This window comes from Hyaena hyaena, unplaced genomic scaffold (assembly GCF_003009895.1).
Source record: "Hyaena hyaena isolate Hyena2069 unplaced genomic scaffold, ASM300989v1 scaffold_141, whole genome shotgun sequence".
In the NCBI taxonomy this organism is placed as follows: Eukaryota; Metazoa; Chordata; class Mammalia; order Carnivora; family Hyaenidae; genus Hyaena; species Hyaena hyaena.
Window position 1 is genome coordinate 1,633,324 of NW_024080773.1, and position 21,080 is coordinate 1,654,403.

At 38.2% G+C, this 21,080-nt stretch overlaps 1 protein-coding gene across 2 annotated transcripts in view; it reads right to left on the bottom strand.

Moving 5' to 3' along the window:
* The window catches only part of PRKG1 (protein kinase cGMP-dependent 1), a 1,246,601-nt gene that overhangs the window by 1,060,323 nt on the left and 165,198 nt on the right, over positions 1–21,080 (bottom strand). For both annotated transcript variants that reach the window (XM_039238529.1, XM_039238531.1), the window contains exon 2: positions 18,438–18,604. In XM_039238529.1, the coding sequence (XP_039094460.1) occupies positions 18,438–18,604 (167 nt within the window). The remainder of the gene's footprint in view (positions 1–18,437; positions 18,605–21,080) is intronic.

Genomic DNA, 21,080 nt, shown 5'->3' on the forward strand with positions numbered 1-21,080 from the left:
GGTCATGATCTCTCTCTGACAGCTCAGAGCCTGGAGCCTTCTTCAGATTCTGTGTCTCCCTCTCTCTCTGCTCCTCCCCTATTCATGCTCTGTCTCTCTCTCTCACTCAAAAATAAATAAACTTAAAAAAAAAAAGCTGTGGCTCATTAAATTTCAACAGAGGATTCAAAAAGCTTAAAAGACTAAATGTGGGAGATTTTAAAAATTAAATAAAAGTTTCATCTAGAAAGAAATCAAATACATAATTTTCAGAGTTAACTAAATGCTTAATAACTTAAAATTTTCCAGAAGCTATAATAATTTATCCATTTTCATTATCTGTAAGAAGATAATTCTAGAGTTAAAGGGAATTTAATAGTGTGTGTGTGTATGAGAGAAAGAAAGAGAGAGAAGAATGCTTTTGCATATGTGTGTATAGATTCCCTAAAATAAACTGTGAAGGTGTTGGGGAGTATATTTAACATTCAAATAAGATTCGACTAATACTTCTTTTTGTTACATAAATGACACCCTTACTATGTGCTGGTCCCAGGCAAGGCACTGAGGACCCCTGCAAGGTTTCTGGGAGATCACAGAGTTTTTTAGATTCAGGTAGACCATAGATGTCCTTCAAAATCCATGTCTTCGTTTAATATTTACAACTAAAATTCTAATAAGTTAAGAAAGCATATTTGATACACAGAATTAGGCTTGCAGATGTGCAAATAGATACACAAGAATCCCAGCCCTCCCACTGGAGGTGTCTGGATCATAGCGTGTGGTGGTCCACAGCCAGAATGACCTATTGAGATGTATACACATGCACAAACCCTGGACAGGAGATAGGGCCAATTTTCACAACAGCTAATTATAAAGAAAGAGGAATTGTTTTCCCTTCATGTTGACAGCCCTGCCTCACGTTTTTCAGATGAGACATAATACGCCCATGTGTCATCTCACAGTTAGCCGATTAGAAAACACTCGCTTTCCAATTCATTTTCTTATTAAATTTTATCTTTGGATTAGATTCCTCATTCCCTAATGTATTTGTGAATGTTACGGGGTTTATGACTCTTTCATAAAAACATCTTTAAGCCTAGATACACCTTGTCTAACTTTTAAGCTTCATCGCGCTGGGGCAAAGAGGCAACATTTGCCTTCAGGGGAGTGAATGTTAGGTGAGGTTTGGAGAATTAGCAATTCAGAAGGGGTGATGCGATTTTATTACATGGATGTGACTCATCCTTTCACCACGGACTGTGATCTCTGGAATTGCTATTTGGAAGCAAATGTGTGAGGTAAATACTCTTTAAAAAAAAAAACATAAATACTTGTTCATCATAATGTCTTCATCCTGGATAGCAAAAAATATAAGACACAGACTGAAAGATAATTGAAATGCTACAGTTCTTCTCCATTAGTGATAAATACATTTAAAAAATGTGGCCTGCGATATGAAAAATGAGGTAGAAAACTAATTCAAAAGTTTATAGGAGGACACACACTATCAAGTGCGCACTAACCTCTGAGCTGTGTAATTAGTATTAATGAAGCCAACATGCAGTGAACGTGTACTGTGTGCAGGCACTGGAGTAAATACTGAGGTTATAGAGAACATCCATCGTTCCCAACTGGAAGCTGCTCATGAGACAGACAGACATGACACAGTGTCCCCAAAGTTTCATTCTCTACATTTTAGTTAGAGAATCCTTCAATTGTTTTTTACTGGGTGGGTGACTCCCTTTATAGAGATTACTTGCTCTAGCTTTTCTTGTAGCTGAATTCTAGGTGAGAGAATAAGAACAGGGAGAAGGTCCTTGCTTTCTCATACCCCATCTTGCCCTCCACAGGATGGAATTCTAACATGGTGGTAACCCAGCTTCAACTCTTGAGTGTGGTGAGCCCCCCTGGGTGGCCCTAGAGCAACAAGATGGAAGAAACCTAGGTGTCTGAACAACCACATGGATGGCATAGCCCCTCTCACCTCAAGGATATTAGGGCGGAGAGGAAAAAACACATATCTTCTTCTAACCACCATGCTGTGAGGGCTTTTTGTTCCCACAAGTTAGCAAACCCCTAATGCAATAAATCAGCAAGCGATGATCGTACACAAGATGTTCCCTGACACCTTGCTCCTCAATCTGTTTCATTTCTGGGAAGAGCGATTCCATCCTTCTACTTGTTCAGGCTAAAAGTTTGGAATCCTCCACTCCTGTCTTTCTCCCACATACCATTTCCAGTCCAATCCATTATTAAAAAGTACTGGCTGAACTCTTGACACAGTTCTCATATTTGACCATTTTTTACCACCTTCACTTTCACCATCATAGTCCAAGTCAGCATTAACCCCTCTTGACGACTTCTACGGCTTCCCAGCTGAGAGCCAGGCTTCCCTCCCTGCTACCACAGGATTTCCATGGCCGCAAGGAAGCCATACATTAGAGCGTGTTACGCTTCAGCTCAAATACTCCTGGGTATTCCCATCTTGATTACAAGATAATAATAATAAAAGTCCGTCTACAAGGTCATTTGGAGCTCTGTGATACCACTGATTTCTCTACCTGACTCCCCACCCCACCCCATAATCAATCACTGCACTCCAGCTACACTGGCTTCCATTACTGTTCCTTGAACACGTCAACCACAACCCACCTCAGGTAGAGAATTTGTATTCCCTTTGGCTGAAATGTTCTTCCTCTGGACATTAGCATGGAACACTGTCACCTACTCATTTCTCTGCTTTTGCTCAATGTTCAACCCCAGAGGCCTTCCTCCACTCCTATGTATAACATCACCATTCCTTCCCCATCCTGCATGTCATTCTCCATCCACTTACCATGCTCTGGTTTTCATAGCACTGATCACCAACAGATTACACACACACACATTATAAATGTTTGTTTGTTTCGTATCTTCCCAATTAGGGAATAAGCACAATGTTAACAGACATTTTATATTCTTTGGTTTCTACTATAACCCAAACTCTCATAACAATTGAATAATGCCTGGCACATAGTATATGCAAAATAAATGTGTCTTTTTTTAATATAATGTATTGTCAACTCGGCTAACATACAGTGTGTATACAGTGTGCTCTTGGATTTTGGGGTAGATTCCCGTGATTCATCGCTTCCATACAACACCCAGCACTCATCCCAACAAGTGCCCTCCTCAGTGCCCATCACCCAATTTCTCCTCTCCTTATCCCCCCATCAGCCCCCAGTTTGTTCTCGTATTGAAGTGTCTTATGGTTTGCCTCCCTCCCTCTCTGTTTGTAACTATTTTTCCCCCTTCTAATGGATAAGGGATGACCAGTGCTTATACAGAGGGACATAAAGGATGTTACAGCAACTTCAGAGAGAGAACCTAGTGCAGTAGGGAGGTGTCAGAACCACCTCCTACAGTGACTCTAAAGAGCGGTGATGTCTTAGTGTGTATATTCCAAGCAGAGGAAAAGATCTAGAGAGTCACAGAGACAAGAGAACATTCGAGAAAGTTGAATCAAAGCCATGGAGTGGCAAGTGCAGAATCTAGTAGGGAAGCAGGAGCAGATCAGTGAACGATGGCCACCCCTAGACAAAGGACTTGATGTCTGACATATTTATTATTTGACAAACAAGGCAATGAGGAGTTATAATTTTGAGAATTTCCCTAAGCTTACTTAGCTAGTCATGTGGCAAAATCAAGATTCAAGTCCCTATCTGCCAAGTCCTAAAACCCAGCTCTCTTTATTTCACTACAGAGTCTTTTATCCTAAGGAGTTTGTAATTTCTCATGGAAAAGCCCTGGAAAATGCTAAGCAAGGAGATGACATGAACTCATTGGTCTTTTAGAAGGTTTTGTTCATGGTAGTACAGAGAATGTATCAAAGCAGAGGAGCCCAGGGACAGCAAGATCTGTAGGAACTGGTGGGAAAATTAGGCAAGAGGTTCTGAAGATCTGAAATAAAGCAGTAACTGACAGGGATATATGACAGCAATAAGCTAAACAGGATTTGAGGAGAAGCAGACACGGTACCGGGAATAACCCCCAAGGTTCCAGGGTGGACCAGTGTTGCAGAAGAAATGCGGTGTCGTGCAGGAAGCTAGGAAATGCAGGAAGATGCAGAGAGGGTGATGCCAACCATTTCAAGCTGGTCACACAGCCACTTAATGGATTAATAGACCTGGATTAAACTCCCAGGATTAATGGCTCAGTCCAGTGGCCATTCCTCCAAGACAACTAAACTAAATGGCTAAAGCTTACAACATAAAGCACACAGAGACAAAAGACAGAAACCTAGCTCACACTTTGGTTATGTCAAAAAAAAAAAGTCTATGCTTTGTGAGAACATGAAACAGAATATACTGTTCTAGATAATACTAAACTATAACTTGCATAAAAAACAAATTCTAAAATTAAGTTCTCATTCCAATATAATGTCACATGCGCTCTCAACCGAGTAAGTCTTTTATCTTCTAATGTTACTTATCTCCTAAGAGCTGCCTTTGGGAGAAGAAACCAGAAACTTAACTTCCCACGAAAAAAATAAATGAAAGCAGCAAGTTGTTGTTGTTTTTTTAACTTCTCCCAAGAAAATGCTTAAGGGGATGGTGGTATGATACCGAAATCAAGCAAATGCACCTGCAAATGAAAACGCCCTTTGCAAAACAGACCACAAGAGAAATACGTGGAGATGTCATTTACTTAGCAATAAGAATTTATAAAGAGACATCCAATTGACAGAGCAATTTCAGTTTACACAGGCATTGAGGGGACCACACCGTGACCACGTGTAAAATAACATATTCTCTTTTCTCATTTGAAAGCATCTATGATATTAGATGCATTATTGCACTGAAGCTTTCAAAAATAAAATGCTAAATTTTCTAGAATTCTTTTAAGTAAGAAATAAGCACAACGTAAAACCACTTTCTTCTCCAAAACTGCTGATTGGATGTAAAGGATAGTTGATTCTTTTACTCCTTTAAAGATGTAATTAATTAAAAAAAAAATCAGCATCCTACTACACTAATTCAGGATAATCACTGGGGAACCCAATTAAATTCCTAAATCTTGAACATTAGAAAGTGTTCAAACAGAACCCACAAAATGCATCAAGGATACCTTTCAAACTGTGAAATGGAATGTAATTAACAGAATAATAAGCACTTCAATGCAACTGACTTGCCCACTGTTAATCAGTATTGGCTATTTGCTCTAGATTTAAATGTCCGCCTTAACAGAAATTTTTATTTCTAACTTACCAGGACTTTACTTAAAAGGCATTTGTTACAAACTTCCAGTTATAAAAGAAAGAAGTCCCACGGATATAAAGTACCGCATGGTAACTACAGTTAATAACAATGGATGGTTTGGCTGAAAGTTGCTAAGACAACAAATCATAAAAGTTCTCGTCACAAGAAAAAAAAATGTAACTATGTGCAGTGACCGATGTTACTAGACTTATTGTGGTCATCATGTCACAATAGCAGAAATATCAAATCCTTATGTTAAACACCTAAAATGAACATTATACTACAATAAACAAAAATTATGTCAATTATACTACAATAAACAAAAAATAAATAAAAATAAAAGGCATTTGTTTTGTAACACGATCCTATGTATGTGCTATTTGGGGGTGGGGGAGTCGATATCTGATATTTTAAACCTTAAACTAATCCAGCATGTTTTCTGGAACAAGCATCTGTTGGCCATATTTGCCTTCAGGTCACATGGCTTAAGGCGGTGGTTCTCAAACTCAGTGTCAGAACCACTTTACACTAACAAAAATTACTGACAAGCTGAAAAAGATTTTGCTTATTTGGGGTGTAGATATTGATGTTTATTCCATTAGACCTTAACACAAGAAATTTCTTAACATGTGTATTCACTTGAAAACAATAAACTTACCACATATAAAAAAACATTTTTATATAATTAACTATATTTTAAAAACAAAAATGTTGGGGGAGAAACAATGAAATCTGGCCATGTGTAGCAACATGGATGGACCTTGAGGGTGTTATGCTGAGCGAAATAAGTCAGGCAGAGAAGGACAAATATCATATGTTTGCACGTATAGGAGGATTAGGAGGAACTTGACGGAGGAACAAGGGGGAGAAGAAGGGCGGAAATGGTGAGGGAAAGGGAGAGAGGCAAACCATGAGAGACTCTTGAATGCTGACAAAAACTGAGGACTGATGGATGTGGGGGGGAGGGGGGATGGGCATGGAGGAGGGCACTTTGGGGATGAGCACTGAGTGTTATGTAGAAACTAATTTGACAATAAAGTATTTGTAAAAAAAAAAATTAAAAAAAAAATGTTGGGGGAGAGGAGAAGGGGGTGATGGGCATGGAGGAGGGAACTTGTTGGAATGAGCACTGGGTGTTATAATGGAAACCAACTTGACAATAAACTATTTAGGAAAAAAATAAAAACAAAAATGTTAATAACAAGCAGGCCATACTTTTTGGAAATCCAGTTGATGAAGACAGCTGCATCCTCTGCTTTTGCATCCTACCTACAGCTATATCACACACACACACACACACACACACACACACACACACACATCCTGTTGCTTCTAGAAAATTCTACCATACACACATGGGAGAATGGGACCAAAGACAAATAACATGCCCTCGTTATAAAGACCCCAAGCTTTGACCTCAAGGAGCCCCTGCAAGTTTCTCCAGACCAGACTTAGAGAAATGCTCCTTCAAAATGTTAGTGGGATTATAATGAAAGCGAGTTTTAGTTTGCTACGGAGATTTTACATTAAAGAATTTTAAGATATTTATGAATATCTAAATCTATAACATCTGTTAAGTTACCAAAATTCACCCATTTAATCTGTGGCAGATACAACAACCACCTCTAACCCCAAGAGAACTTTCGTCAGTCTTCCCTCTCTGCCTTGCTTCATTAACAGGAGACTTCTACCTCCACATTCAGACCTCTCACCTGGGCTGTCATACAGGTCTCACCCACGTGGCCTCGCCAGTGGCACCTGAACTTCACCTTGTCAGGAAGGAGCTCCTGAGGGCACTTCATCACCATGAACTCCTTACACTTTTTCCCATCTCAGAATACAGCACTCACCCAACCTCTTAAATCAACAGCCTAAAAGTCCTTCCCAATTTCTTTCTTTCACCCCACATCACAAAATTGGGGGAAAGCTGCCAAAATTCACCAGCCATCCCTCACGCCCCATGCCATCATCCCAACCCAAGCCAGCATTCCACTTCACTTGGGTTCCTGCTGTCTACAACCTCCAAACTGGACCCCGCCCCCCCACCCCCCCGCGGATCCCACCACTCTGCACAGTCCATGTTTGCCACCCTCGATTATGAGTGGAATCCATTTTTCTTCTCGTAAAACCTAAATCCTCTCATGTTGCTTCTCAACCTTAGCTCCAATGCCCTCTAAATGTCTTGGAATAAAACTGAACCTCCTCCAGAGTCCTGCAAGTGACCTTGCCAACCTCAACCCATAACATTGGCTTCCTTCTCGTTACCATGCCAAGCTTTCCCCACCTCATCACCATTCTACTTACAGGTGTCCTCATCTAGAAACTCTATCCACACTTTTGTGTATCCGGCTCCTTCTTGTCTTTCAGGTCTCAGCTCGAATGATACCCTCTCTGGAAAGCCCTCCCTGACCCACCCGATCATTGCCAGACCCACCTTATGATTCTCTCTTCCACCACCCTGTTTTATCAATTCACTCATAGCCCTGATAACTGTCCACAACTATCGTGCTTACCTTTGTGAATGTTCTTTGTCTTTTTCCCCTACCGCCACCACCAGGATGTAAGGTCTGGAAGACACGGACCGTATATGTCTTGTTCACTATCGTGCCTTCAGTGGCCCCTGAGACACAGTCAGCACTGAGAAAGCATTTGCAGAAATTGAACAGCAGGCATGAATAAATAATCAGATGAACTGATAGGTGAATCATAATAAAGAAACTGTATTGCCAAAAGAATTTCATTAAATACTTTCTTGGCTATCCTAAATTGTCGAGGGCTTTACAAAGAATTTCATGCATTCACAGACGACACTCAGTCAAATCCACACTCTGCTTTATCTCCAACACCTTTTCTACTTTTGTAGAAACTCGCCATATGGAGGGAAGGAAAGCATGGTAGTTTAGCGATGCCTGCTATGTATATACGGAACTTAATTCTCAACACAAAGAAAAATCTGCTGAAACACTCTTCCTGTTTCGTGTGACTTTGACCTCTAGAATCGATGTAAGAAATAAAAACTTAAATTCACAGGATTACTGAAAAGATGTGTCAAGACTTTCCATAGAAGTGATCTTAATCTTAAGAAAGTGGCATGAAAATTGTTCTATAAAACCTATAAATTATTTTCTTGGCAGACTAATTTTTAATTGACTTAAGAGCCTTATTATCAATATTTATGATTATCATTGTTACTCTTCTATTTTTCTCATAAGTTTGAATTTAACCACTGCTAGAACCTTATCCATTATATTAACAACTCCATCATTTCCTAAAATAGGACATGAACTCTAGGAAGAAACAGTTTCATGTAAATTCATATACGCACATGCTGAGGATGCACATATACAACAGGCTGAGTCAATCAACATCTTTGCACTGGAAATTCTGGAGCAAATTATACAAACCTTTAAAAAATGACTTTAATTTAAGGGCATATACCATCATTGATGGAACACTGGGGACAGTATCACTCTATAGTAAGAATACTGCTGAAGGTACTAAATATTCTAAAACAATATGAAATGCAATATAATAAAAGAATAATATAAAATGATGCTCTGTAAACACAAGTCAAATATAAAGTATGACACTGAATTATATTCTTCTAACCATAATAATGAAAAAAAAATGGGTGAGGATGTGAATGGCTTTCAAAAAGGTATGATAATAGGCTATTAAGCTCTAATGGAAACAGATGCTCATTTCCCCTTTTGGCCAGTGGAAAATAAGTGATACTTTAAAGAAGCAGGATCAATTTTTGAAGGAAATTTTTAAATACATTGACTGTTAATTATGATTTTGTGAAAATCTTTTGAAAACAAAAAGGTTTTGTGAAAAGCTTTCCTCTGTAAATACACCACTGCGTATTGGTTTTGGTGAATATGGAAAACCACTTTTCATAATACTTGGGCCACCTTCACCAGAGGAGTTTTCTAGTACAGCTTTGCTATTGATAAATGAACAGAGTAACTTAACTGGCTTTGATAATGAAAAGTACACAAAGTAACCTAAGTGTTCTCATTAAGTTACACAAAATAGCCCACAGTAAATAGAGAGTGAATATTCTGTCTTGTTTTAAAACCATTGGCTTCCATATATTCTTATGAATGACTAAAAGGTGGCTTTGTCATACAAAAAAACAATGAGCCTTGGTGAAGTTGGGTAAATAATGTAGAAAAAATGGTACTATATAAATCATTAATATAAATAGAGTCAATAATAACTTCTTGACATTTTAAATATACATAAAACGTGAATTTTCAGGAATTACTTTTAAAACCATCTTAAATCATCTATCTTAATTTTATATCTCCGTGCACTACCTAAGAAGCTTTAGCACAAAAATATTTTCATTTTCATCAGAAAGGAGTTTGTAGGAGAGCCTAGATATCTAAAGATCAGACTCAGACTTCAACCTTCCAAAGCTACAGTACTTAATTTCAGATAAAGTATGTGCTATTACAGTCTGCATTTCTCAAATGCGGAGTCATGGGAGAATTCCAAATAAGGACTTCAGAGACCAATTCCAATTGGTCCTTTGTCCTGAGGGTGGGGGTGGGGGGCTGTTGCCATAGCAGTCACACCAGGGAGCTTTGTGCTGAGAAGTAGCTCCTATCTGCCCAGCCCTTTGAGCACATGCCAACACAAATGCTAACCATTCAGGGATTTTTCATTAGAAGAATGGATATTAAAAGCATTAGTCTATCAAGCCCCCTACAAAAATCATTTGAAATCTAGTTAAAAGTCTCTGCAGAAATACATCTATGTGATTTTAAATTGAACCCACAGCAGCGTCAGAAGCCTGTCTAATGTTCAGCATGCACACTGGTCAACAGTTCTACGTAATGATGGCCAAAGTAAGTTTTACCTCATTAGCAGAAAATCATTGTGTTATCACACCACTGCCAAAAAGTTACTAATCCATATCTTCTTTCCATTTTTCAGCCTCGCTGTTTTCATTTTTCATGTTCGATGAAAATGCATTTTTAAACTTTAAAATCTAGCATTCTCTCAAAATTGCAGAATTGAGAGATGGATATTGTAGCAAAATGAACCAGCACAGAAATAAAACACATAACCGTTTATGAACTAAGAGTAAGAAAAACAATACTTGTACCTTTTTAACCTAACCTATGATCTCCTTTAACGATTTCAGATTCTTTTTTTTTTAACAATGGCTTTCCAACATTTTTGGTCAAAGAAAAAAAACCAAGCACGATAATTTTCAAGGATTTTCACTTTCAGGAGTCTTCAAAAATAAGAAGCCACACTATTTTCCTCCTTAATATATTCAGTTCCACCATCAACGATTTGAAATAAATTCCACCTTAATAGTTCAGAAAGAAAATGGAGGACAATGTTAGAACCACAGTGTGATACAGCTATTTTTACAAAATCACACAAAGATACAAGTTGCCTAATGAGTAGTAAGAACATTATCCTTCCAGGGCACCTGGGTGGCTCAGTCGGTTAAGCATCAGACTTCGGCTCCAGTCATGATCTCACGGTTCAGGACTGTGAGCCCCGCATCAGGTTCTGTGCCGACAGCACAGCCTGGAGCCTGCTTTGGATTCTGTGTCTCCCTCTCTCTCTGTCCCTTCCCCTGCTCATGCTCTCTCTCTCCTTCAAAAATAAACACATTAGAAAAAGAATATTATCCTTCAAAATATGTCCACTTTTCAATAAACTGTGTCCTTAAAACCTCTTGTTAATTTTTCTTGACTTGTACAACAAATGCTACTACTTCATGATGCTGCATAATATACATACATCTTTATATTTATTAGACACAAAGGAAAAAGCTATCACTCTGTGTAATCACCTACCCCTGTTCGTCAAATTTGTCACTAACTGATTTGGGATTATTTCCCAATATAAAACGCACCCTCACACAAAAAAGACAAAAAAGAAAAAAGCAAGCATATTCAAAAATATGTACTCCCCTCTAAGGACAATTTCTAAAGAACTCTTAAAATATACTGGGGGAAAAGAACAGAGAAGCAAAAATATATTGCCTTCCCAGTTTCCTGCTTTGAAGTGGACAACTTTCATTTAGATTATAAATGTGGTCATATTACTTGATAGATAATTCCTCTTACACCTGACTTAAGTACGTGCCTTCATGGACAAAAAGGATTTCTTACAACGATACCAAAAGCATAAACCAGGAAGGCTGATATATTTGACTACAGCAAAATTAGTAACTTCTGTCCATCAGAAGAGATCACAAATGAGTAAAAATTAAAGCTATAGATTGAGAAAGATATTTTGCAATGCATGTAAGCAACAGGGATGAAAATCTGAACTAAATCAAGCAATCCCAAGAAAACAAGCAGAAGACTACAACAAACACTTCACAAAAGAACCACAGACAGCCCACAGATATATGAAGAGATGTTCAGTCTCATTAGTAATCTAGGGCAAAATAACTGGAAACAATCCAAATATAATCATTAGCAGAAAGGATAAACAAATTGGGTTTCACAGCACATCAAACTGAATGAAAAAAATTAACAGAAAAACACATGCAATGTAATGAGATTTCTATCATTGAGTACAGAAACCCTTAAAAGTAACAACACACATTGCATGTACAGGTAAGTTTTTGAGAGGAAGCCTTTGGAGGGCCGGGTGCCCACAGACTGGCTACTAGGATCCCTATTCACACACCCACAGACTGAGAATGTGGGAGTTCAGGGAGGGGACAGAGATGCGTTCTGATTCAGCCACAGGGAATCCTTCCTCCACCCCCACGAACTTCCTTCAAGCAGGTGCCACTTAGTCACTGCTGGAATGCTACCTGAGATGCTGTTCTTGCCACCACATCAGGCTGCTCATGTCACTTCAGGAGCACGTCATCAGCAGCATACTGATTCCAAAGTCCTCCCTAGAACTGGTGTCTCTTCTTTGCTCATCTAGATTCAGGAAGAGTAACTCATTCTCAAAAGACAGCAGTTTCGATGTTCAAAACATTATCCTTTCTTCCTAAACTTCCCATCTATACATGCAACAATATCATTTATATATGCATAGTGCTTTCTGGACCTGGCCAAGCCTATCAAAGGCTTTTTTGAAGCCTGGCACTCCAAAATAAACACGATACTCCCAAGCCATCTAAATACCTCAGTCCCTTGTCTTCCCCATTGACTCCATAACTGAAATAGAGTTTAATATGTGCATTTAATGCTTCCAGATTCTCTTGGCTTATGATAACTTCTTATAAATAGACGTCTGTTTTGTTTTTCTATAGCCAGGGCATACGTTTGCTCTTTAACATGAACTTTATAAGCACGGTCCAATGAAAGAAGCTCAAAATAATTTTAAGTTCATTGGTATTTCATCTATTCTAAAGATAGCTTTCAGATTAACATGAAAAACTCATAAGGCCAAAAGACAACACCTGATTTTGGAGAATAAAATTTTCTGTTTCTCATGTTAAAATTACTGAGAGAGCTCATTCATATGAAAATGCATTCAATTCCCTCATACTCTCAGGTAGTGTTGTGAATGCTAAATGACACGGTGAGGCTCATCATTAATGTTCAATTTTATACAAAATCCCTCTTTGAATGTCAGCTTTCATACATCATTTAATTATCTAAAGATAGCAAGAATGTTTCAGGGGGAGAGGGGGACAGTGCCGGAAGTATCACTGAGTTGTGTGAGTTAACTTCCAAAGGGTGGCCAGCACAATGTCCACACTGAAGAATTAACAGTGTTAGACATCAATCTAACAGGCAGACCTGGCATCAGCCCACAGAGTGTAGAAGGGAGCAGGTGACCCCATGAGTTGGTCTTCAGAAGGGAAAAGGGCAATCTTGGTTCAGTAGGAACAGAAAGGTGAGGCTCGTTCCTGAGTGTTGATATCAACTGTCAAATATCACTTAGCATCTGTGTACAAAGGCCATATTAAAAGTGTGCAAAGAACTTCTTTAAAGAGCCTGTGAGAAAAAAAAAAAAAAAAAAAGAACAATGCTATTCATTACGTGCATTAAAAAAAAAAAAAATAGATCCTTCAAGGTGCACAGCAGAGTTGAGTCCCAAACAGTAAGGACACAGAGGTGAGCCAAGATTCAGCCAAGTTCCAGCTGCTCTTTCAATAAGGAAGAGAGAACGGGTAAGAGGAGAGGAGTGAAAGGTCGAAGATCAATGGAGAGGTCAAAAAGTAGTTCAATGTTCAAAGGGTGCAGAGAGGCTGAAGTAAGAGGTATTTATAGAAACACCTGGGTTATTCTCTTTTGGAATTGCCATTTAAGTTCTATTCCTTCCTTGAAAGTAATAAAACTTTTTTTTTATCCTATGTTTTAATGTTGCGCATTTTCTATGGGCTTTTCAAACTGGGATAATAATATATAATACATAATAAATATGTCACACGGATACCCCTAATCTGTACTTTGAAAGTTAACATTGCCCAGTCACCACATATGGGAACTCAAGAGCACATGCACCCCAACATACTGGTTGTATGATCCTGGCCAAGTCATTTACCTTGTCTATCATCAGGTCTTTTAGCTATCAACATGCAGATGATATAATACCTACTTCTTAAGGGGTGCTCTGAAGATTCAAATTTAATACCTATAAAATGAACAGTACCTGGTATTTATCAGTAGTTGATAAAAAGCTATTAACATTAAAGAATGGACAATTTCATAACCTCACAAAAGAATGGATAATTTCATTAAAGAGTTTAACTTAAGATAGCCAAGGCTCAAAGAACACTAAATAGATAACTCACAGTTTTTTAGAAAATAAAATATAATCTATCTGCTCCCACAAATATCGCAGAAAACATGCAAAACCAGTATCTCTAAGCAAATCAACCACTATGACGGATACAAATTCAACATTTTTCAATATGAAAATACTCAATTAAGATTCACAGAAAAGGTATTTTAATCACACCACCATCAAAAGTCACTAAATCAGACTACGATTTATGTTGGATGATAGGAGACTAAACCTATCTTTATAATAAGAACAGGGAGGGCAAGAATGTAAGGATAGTTTCAAATTTTACATCGATATTAAGGCCAATGTCTAAGAAAATAAACTGTATTCAAGTACTTTATAAGATTCATTTATCCAGTTGAAAACATAACTAAAGTATAAGAGAGCCTTAGCAATTTAACCTACTTACACTACTGTCTTAAGAAACTAATTCCAAACAATTCTGATTAAAACTTAAAAAGGAAACTTCTCCGAGCCAGCAATTTTAAGTATCTGAAAGTCACACAACTCATTTTGCTTGAAAATACATAATATATTTACACTACCCCCAGATGATTTTCCCTGTCATCCTCATTAGTGAAGCCTTACCATATGACTATTCTCTTTTGCTAAAACGATGAGAAATTCTGGCATTTAGGTGTGCAATCATACTTGGGACCCTGCCCAGCTAAAATAAAAATCATTTAAGGCACATGTTCAATGGCATTATACAAAGAAACTTCATTTAAGGAAAGAGAGAGAAAATTGGGCTACTCTTCCATGTAAACTCCCTGGGTGTTTCTCTGAATATCTGGATGATGAGCAAGTTTGTGAATGATCCTGTGGAGCCCACTGATCCATTGTGGCTATGGTATACTCTTTATAAATATTAATGCTCGCAGACAAGAAAGAATCCATCTATATCAAGAGCATTGCTCTCTAAATTTTGAGACGATTAAATATGCTGATAAAAAAAGTAAACAATGAAGCATTTCTCCAATTAAAACTTATAAAAATTTAAATGATGTTTTCTTTTTTTAATTTGAAATTATTTTGACATGAGGATATTAGTGTCAGATCAGCCAAAGTTACACTGAACAGGTTAGAATTACAGCTTGGGGACAGATCGGCATCACATATTAAGATTATAGTCATTTTACTGAGTTTCACTGAAGGCAATCAAGGGCATCACTGCAAAATCTGTGACTCTGAATATTGATATACTATTTACAACCCTGTTTTAAAAAAAGATAATTAAGATGACTTGCTATTTAGTCAATCCAGCAGTAAAAGGAAGAGAAATAAAATTTATTAAAATTAGCTTGTAGCAATGGAGGAGAAATTAGTATATTCATCTTTGCCTAGGAAAGCCTGCCTTCGGTATTTCTTCTCTAGTTTGTCATAAATATGTTCGTGTGTATGTTTCTGTGTGTGTGTATGTACGTGCACAAAATTCTTGTTTTCCTATCTCATATCCCCCTTCTCATGTATCATAAGATGGACTGCCTTTACATCACATCACTTAAGCATTAGCTTTACGACATAGTATTTAAATTATGGGATATTAAGAAGAGTGAATATCAGCCAAGGACTCCATACTCTTGGGGGCAAAGTGCTAGCGGACTTTCAGCCATAGCTGAAAGGTACATGGTAGGTGGCGCTCTGACCTGGTTGCTATCTTTATTTGGAGATGAAGCACGGTTTAGGGAGACACACGCAGGGGCAGAGTTGACAAACAGTGGAGTCGGGATGGTTAATTTAATGTGTCAGCTTGCTAGGCCCTGTTGTCCAGACAGGATTGGTCAAACATCATACTAGATCCTTCTGTGAAGGTATTTGGTAGATAAAATTAGCATATAAATCCATAGACTTTAAGCCACAGATTACCTTCCTAATGTTGGTGGGCTTCAACCAATCAGTTGAAGGCCTCAATAGAAAGACGACTGACCTCCACTGAGGAAGAAGGAATTCTGCCAGCAGTCAGCCTTCAGATTTGAACAGTAATATCAACTCTTCCCTAGATCTCCAGCCTGCTGACTTCCCATGTAGATTTTGGGTTTGCCAGTATCACAATCACATGATCCAATTCCTTAAAATAAATATCTATCCATCAATATCTGTCTGTCTGTCTATCTATCTATCTATCTATCTATCTATCTATCTATCTATCTATCGGCTCTGCTTCTCTGGAGAACCCTACCACATAGCCCTACAGTTAAAAGCTGGAGCTCTGAATCCAGACTACCTGGGTTCAGTCCTAATTCTACTATAAACCAATTGGGAGACCCAGGCAAATTACTTAACTTCACTGGGCCTCCATCTCTTCAGCCATAAAGAAAAAACAATAAATATTACCTCTTACCTCACAGGATTGTTTTGAACGTTAAATACACTGTATACATGGAAAGTGTTTACAAAAGCATGCTCAGTATGTTGGGCTTTGTTCTAAGCACTCAATAAACATTAACTATGATTTCTAAGCTTCTTCTACCATAGCTAGTAGACTGGCTGTTACTGTTAGAAAACAGAATAGTATGCATAAACAGTATTTTTTAGAGAAAATCTGCAAGGCTGTGTGGAAATTTATTTCTGTAAGCTATTCAACATAAAGGAGAAGTGGGCATACAAGTTTTCAAAATATCTATTTCTTGAATGGATTTTCAATAATTCGCATTTGTAAATAGTCAAAGTGAGGTGTACTTTGCTTTATACAAGAGGCATGTTCTTACAAACATGCCTGACAATGAATTATCTCAAAAATCAACTACGAAACCGCTGATAGACTGTAATCTAAGAAATGCTTCAGCTTGGTTTGTAATTGTTAGTGCTTCTTAACCCATCCCTCTATATTTCTAGGTTACATTTGGCCTCTATAGATTTCTCAACTCTTTCTCATCCATTTTGCTCACTACCCACATTTACTCTTTCCCTATAATTTCATCTCTTTCCCCTGCAACTGTCCGGCAAGTGAGTATTGTTTGGGTTTTTGTTTATTGCGTCTTGCTTATATCCATAAGAAAGCCTAGCTGATCATTTATCTCCTTTTGGCCTGGGGAAAAGCATTATAATGTTGACACAAAAGCTGAAATTCTAAAGAAAAAAAAATGAAATTATAACTTAAAAGTTGAATGCCTAATATGTTTCAAAAAGAAGATGACAAAGGAAAATTAAAAGGTGAATGACATATGCAGGAAGAACCTTTTTTTATATCCTGTCAGGAATTTGATGGAAATAATAGCACTCGCTGCTATTTTATAACATTTTAATAACATTTTACACTGTACATTAAACATTTACTCAAATTGTTTTTATTAACTTCCTAATAATCTCATAAAGAAAGAACGAGCAGGATGTTCCAATGCCATCATTAAGGACAATTTGGGCCAGGTAATTCCTTGTTGCGGGCACCTACCCAGCAAGCCATGTTCCTGGTTTTTACCCATGGGATACCAGTAGCCTCCACACCCAACCTGTCCCCACTGCAATTGTGACAACCCAACCTGTCCAAAACTGTCCCCTGGTAATATCAAATGTCCCATGGAGGGACAGAATCATCACCAGTTGAGAACCACTGTCAGAAACAAGTAGTGCCTTTTATATATATGTATATATATAAATTAGATGAAATGCAGAGAAGTTAAGTCACCTCTTCAGATACATTCCTTCTTGTAACCACCTATGAACTTGACAATTCTAGGAAAGCACCATGAATGTCAACCACCCATCACCACCTACAGGCTGACTGTGATTTCTGTATGGCAACGCTGTGGTCTTACAGGCACTTCGGAACTCACTTTCTCCTTGGCTGATCTGGTCATCATCTCAGGCTTTTGTTTCCCCCCAGAAAGAAAACATGGCATTACAATCTCCAAGTGAGAAATGAACATTAGGAAAATCTGTCTCAGCATAAAAGAAATTTGTATGGTGCCTCTCTTTCTTTTCAAGGCAGTTTCTATCTTAATTTGTGTAAGATTTATGAAACAATCTATCACTCTTATTAATTAGGCAGCTAATAGGCCCTCCGACCAATCTGATTTGTCTCTTTCACACATATACAAAACACTGAAAACATTCTCTTTTTATAGAAGCATGAGAGCAGGAAACCCAGTCACATCCTGAAAATTAAAAGTAGAGTTGACACTTTGATTATGTGACCAAAAATACTTTCCAATGGCCTCAAGCTTCTCTGGAAGCTTCGTGAGCTTGCTCAACGACCTGACAGTGTGCAGACGTACACAGTGTAATAAACAGCATTTCTTTCTTTCATGCTCTCACACTTTCCCCATGTCTAGAAAACTACTCGATTCTCAGATTCGTATTCTAAACAAACCCTGTGTACAACTAGTCAACCACTGTATCTAAGTCGGGTCCCATCTCTTTTCAAACTGTTTCTCAACAACACAAGAGGGAAATGTGGACCTTTCCCATGTAACGTCACCATCAGTGTGCGGGCCAATAGGAGGAAAAGGGAATATCTGCATGTCAGAGACTCGGGGTTACAAACCATACCTTCCATTACATACACCAGGGAGCCCACGTCGCCTTCTTTGATGATGCAACTGTCTTTGCCATATTCCACCGGGTACATACAATCCACAATCTCTTGGATCTGCGACAGCTCCAGGTTCTTCATAAAGTCATTGTCAAGGATAGCTTCCTTTATGAGATCCTTGGACCTAGGGAGAGAGAGGGAAGATTTATTGGCATATCTGACAAATGTTCTCACAGTCTCTGAAGTTCAGCAGGGCCATCCAGTGTTCTGGCACACTGCAATGCATTTTCTTGTTAGGAATCCAGTCATGTTCTGAAAGACCTGACAACAAAGTAATCTCGTGGCAGTAGGAAAGGCATGGAGAAAATTTCCTTTAAATACAGTATCATTTAACACACCTGTGATCAACCAACAACCAAGCAAAAGTATGAAATTCCATTTTGTTTCACGATGCTCTTTAATCACAAAGACTGAGAAAGCCAGTAGACAAGCATTTTAACTTGAAGTTTGCAGCTTAGTTTAAGAATGAATGTGAACAAGATAGAAGAAACTTAATTTTTTAAAATTTTTTAAATATTTACTTATTTTTGAGAGAGAGAGAAAGAGAAAGAGAGAGAGCACAAGCAGGGTAAGGGCAGAGAGAGACAGAGTCAGAATCGGAAGCAGGCCCCACGCTCTGAGCTGTCAGCACAGAGCCCAACACAGGGCTCCAACTCCTGAGCTGTGAGATCATGACCTGAGCCAAAGTTGGATGTTTAACCAACTGAGCCACCCAGGCAGCCTGAAAAAGATTCTATGACACAAACACTCTTATCACTATCTTTACATATTATAAAAGAACATCAGGATGTGATGTACTATACATAATTATAGTAAAAACAGTAAAAAATTACCTGTTTATTTTTATGTGCATCTTCCACTAGACTTTACACTCCACATGGGTGGGGATCACTTTTAGCTTTATCTCTACTCTATGCCAAGTGTTAACAACAGTGCCAGTTACAGTACAGGTACTTGAGGGTAATGTTTTGGTTTTAAAAATGGTAATCACTGGACTCCTAATTACCTGTTTGAAACAACTGGTAGAAATGTGATAGCTCTTTATCCAAACCCTATGTAATTTTAAAGAAAATCTATTTCTTGAAGCAGTTTAGAGTGAGGTAACTAGGAAGGTAAAACTCCATTGAACCAGATAGTTTTAAACATGAGATGATTTAGACATGGATTAAACAGGTAGTCAGCGGGAAAGATATACACAAATTCTATAATTGGGATTTAGCAGTCACCCAGGAAAGTTTTGCAGAACTTAAAGATGGGAGTAATTTGAGTCTCTCAGGGATAAGAAGGTTCAAGTGACTTCTTAAGGATACAAAAATTAAAGAGAAACTAAGAAATATTTTGTCAGGAGGAGCACAGTCAGAGGGCTGCTGGAGATAAAACAAAAGCAAAGACCTTAAAAACACAGAGAGAAAGCAACACACTTGGAATTGTATATTAACAGTCTTCATTTGGGGCACCTGGATGGCTCAACTGGCTAGGCGTCTGACTTCAGCTCAAGTCATGATCTCATAGTTTGTGAGTTCAACCTTCGCATCAGGCTCTGAGCTGTCAGCAGTTTGGAGCCTGCTTCAGCTTCTGTGTCTCCCTCTCTCCATCCTTCCCCCACTCGTGCTCTGTCTCTCAAAAATTAATAAACATTAAAAAAAATTTTTTTAAAAGAGTCTTCATTTAAAAAGCGTCTGCCTACAAGCTGGTCCTTTGTCCACATCCGCTTCACAGAGCAGATGACCTGAGTAGCAAATACTGATTAGAGCACTAACTCTCCCCATTTCGGGGTGGCCTTTCTTCTAGACCTTAGAGTCCAACCGGACTTTAGCCGTCACACAGTATGCTTTGTAATGAATTGGTGTTCAGTAATAAAAAGGTACATATAAAAAACTAAACACAGTTGAAAATTTACCAGTATGAAAAATATACTTACAAGGGACCTTTACAAAGCAACGAAGACCTTTTATGAAGAATGTTAACAGTATGGGGGAAATTCTTACACTCTAAGTGAAAAAGCAGAATACAGAATTGTTTTTAGAGTAAGAAAATATTTTACAAGAGAATTTAGAGATAGAAGAATTTAGGTAATGAGAAAATTGAGAATAAAAGAAGGCCAGGAGGGGATCAACACCCATCTATCAGTATGGCCACGATCAGAAAGACAAGAGGTAACAAATGTTGGCAAGGATGTGGAGGAAAGGGAGCCCTCGAGCACTGTTGGTGGGAATGTAAATTGGTGCAGCCACCATGGAAAGCAGCAGTGAGGTTTCTTAAAAAATTAAAAATAGAACCACCATATGATCCAGTAATTCCACTTCTGGGAATATAACCAAAAGAAATAAAAACATTAACTTGACAAGATTATCTACAGCTCCACGTTCAGAGCAGCATTATTTACAATAGCCAAGAAAGACATAGAAACAACTGGAGTGTCTACTGACGAATGAATGAATAAAAAATATGCGGGATGTACACACACACATGCACACACATGCACGCACACAAACACACACTATGGAATATCATTCATACATAAAAGAGGAAATCCTACCATTTTTGATGACTGGAATGAACTTTGAAGGCATTATGTCAAGTGAAATAAGAGGAAAACA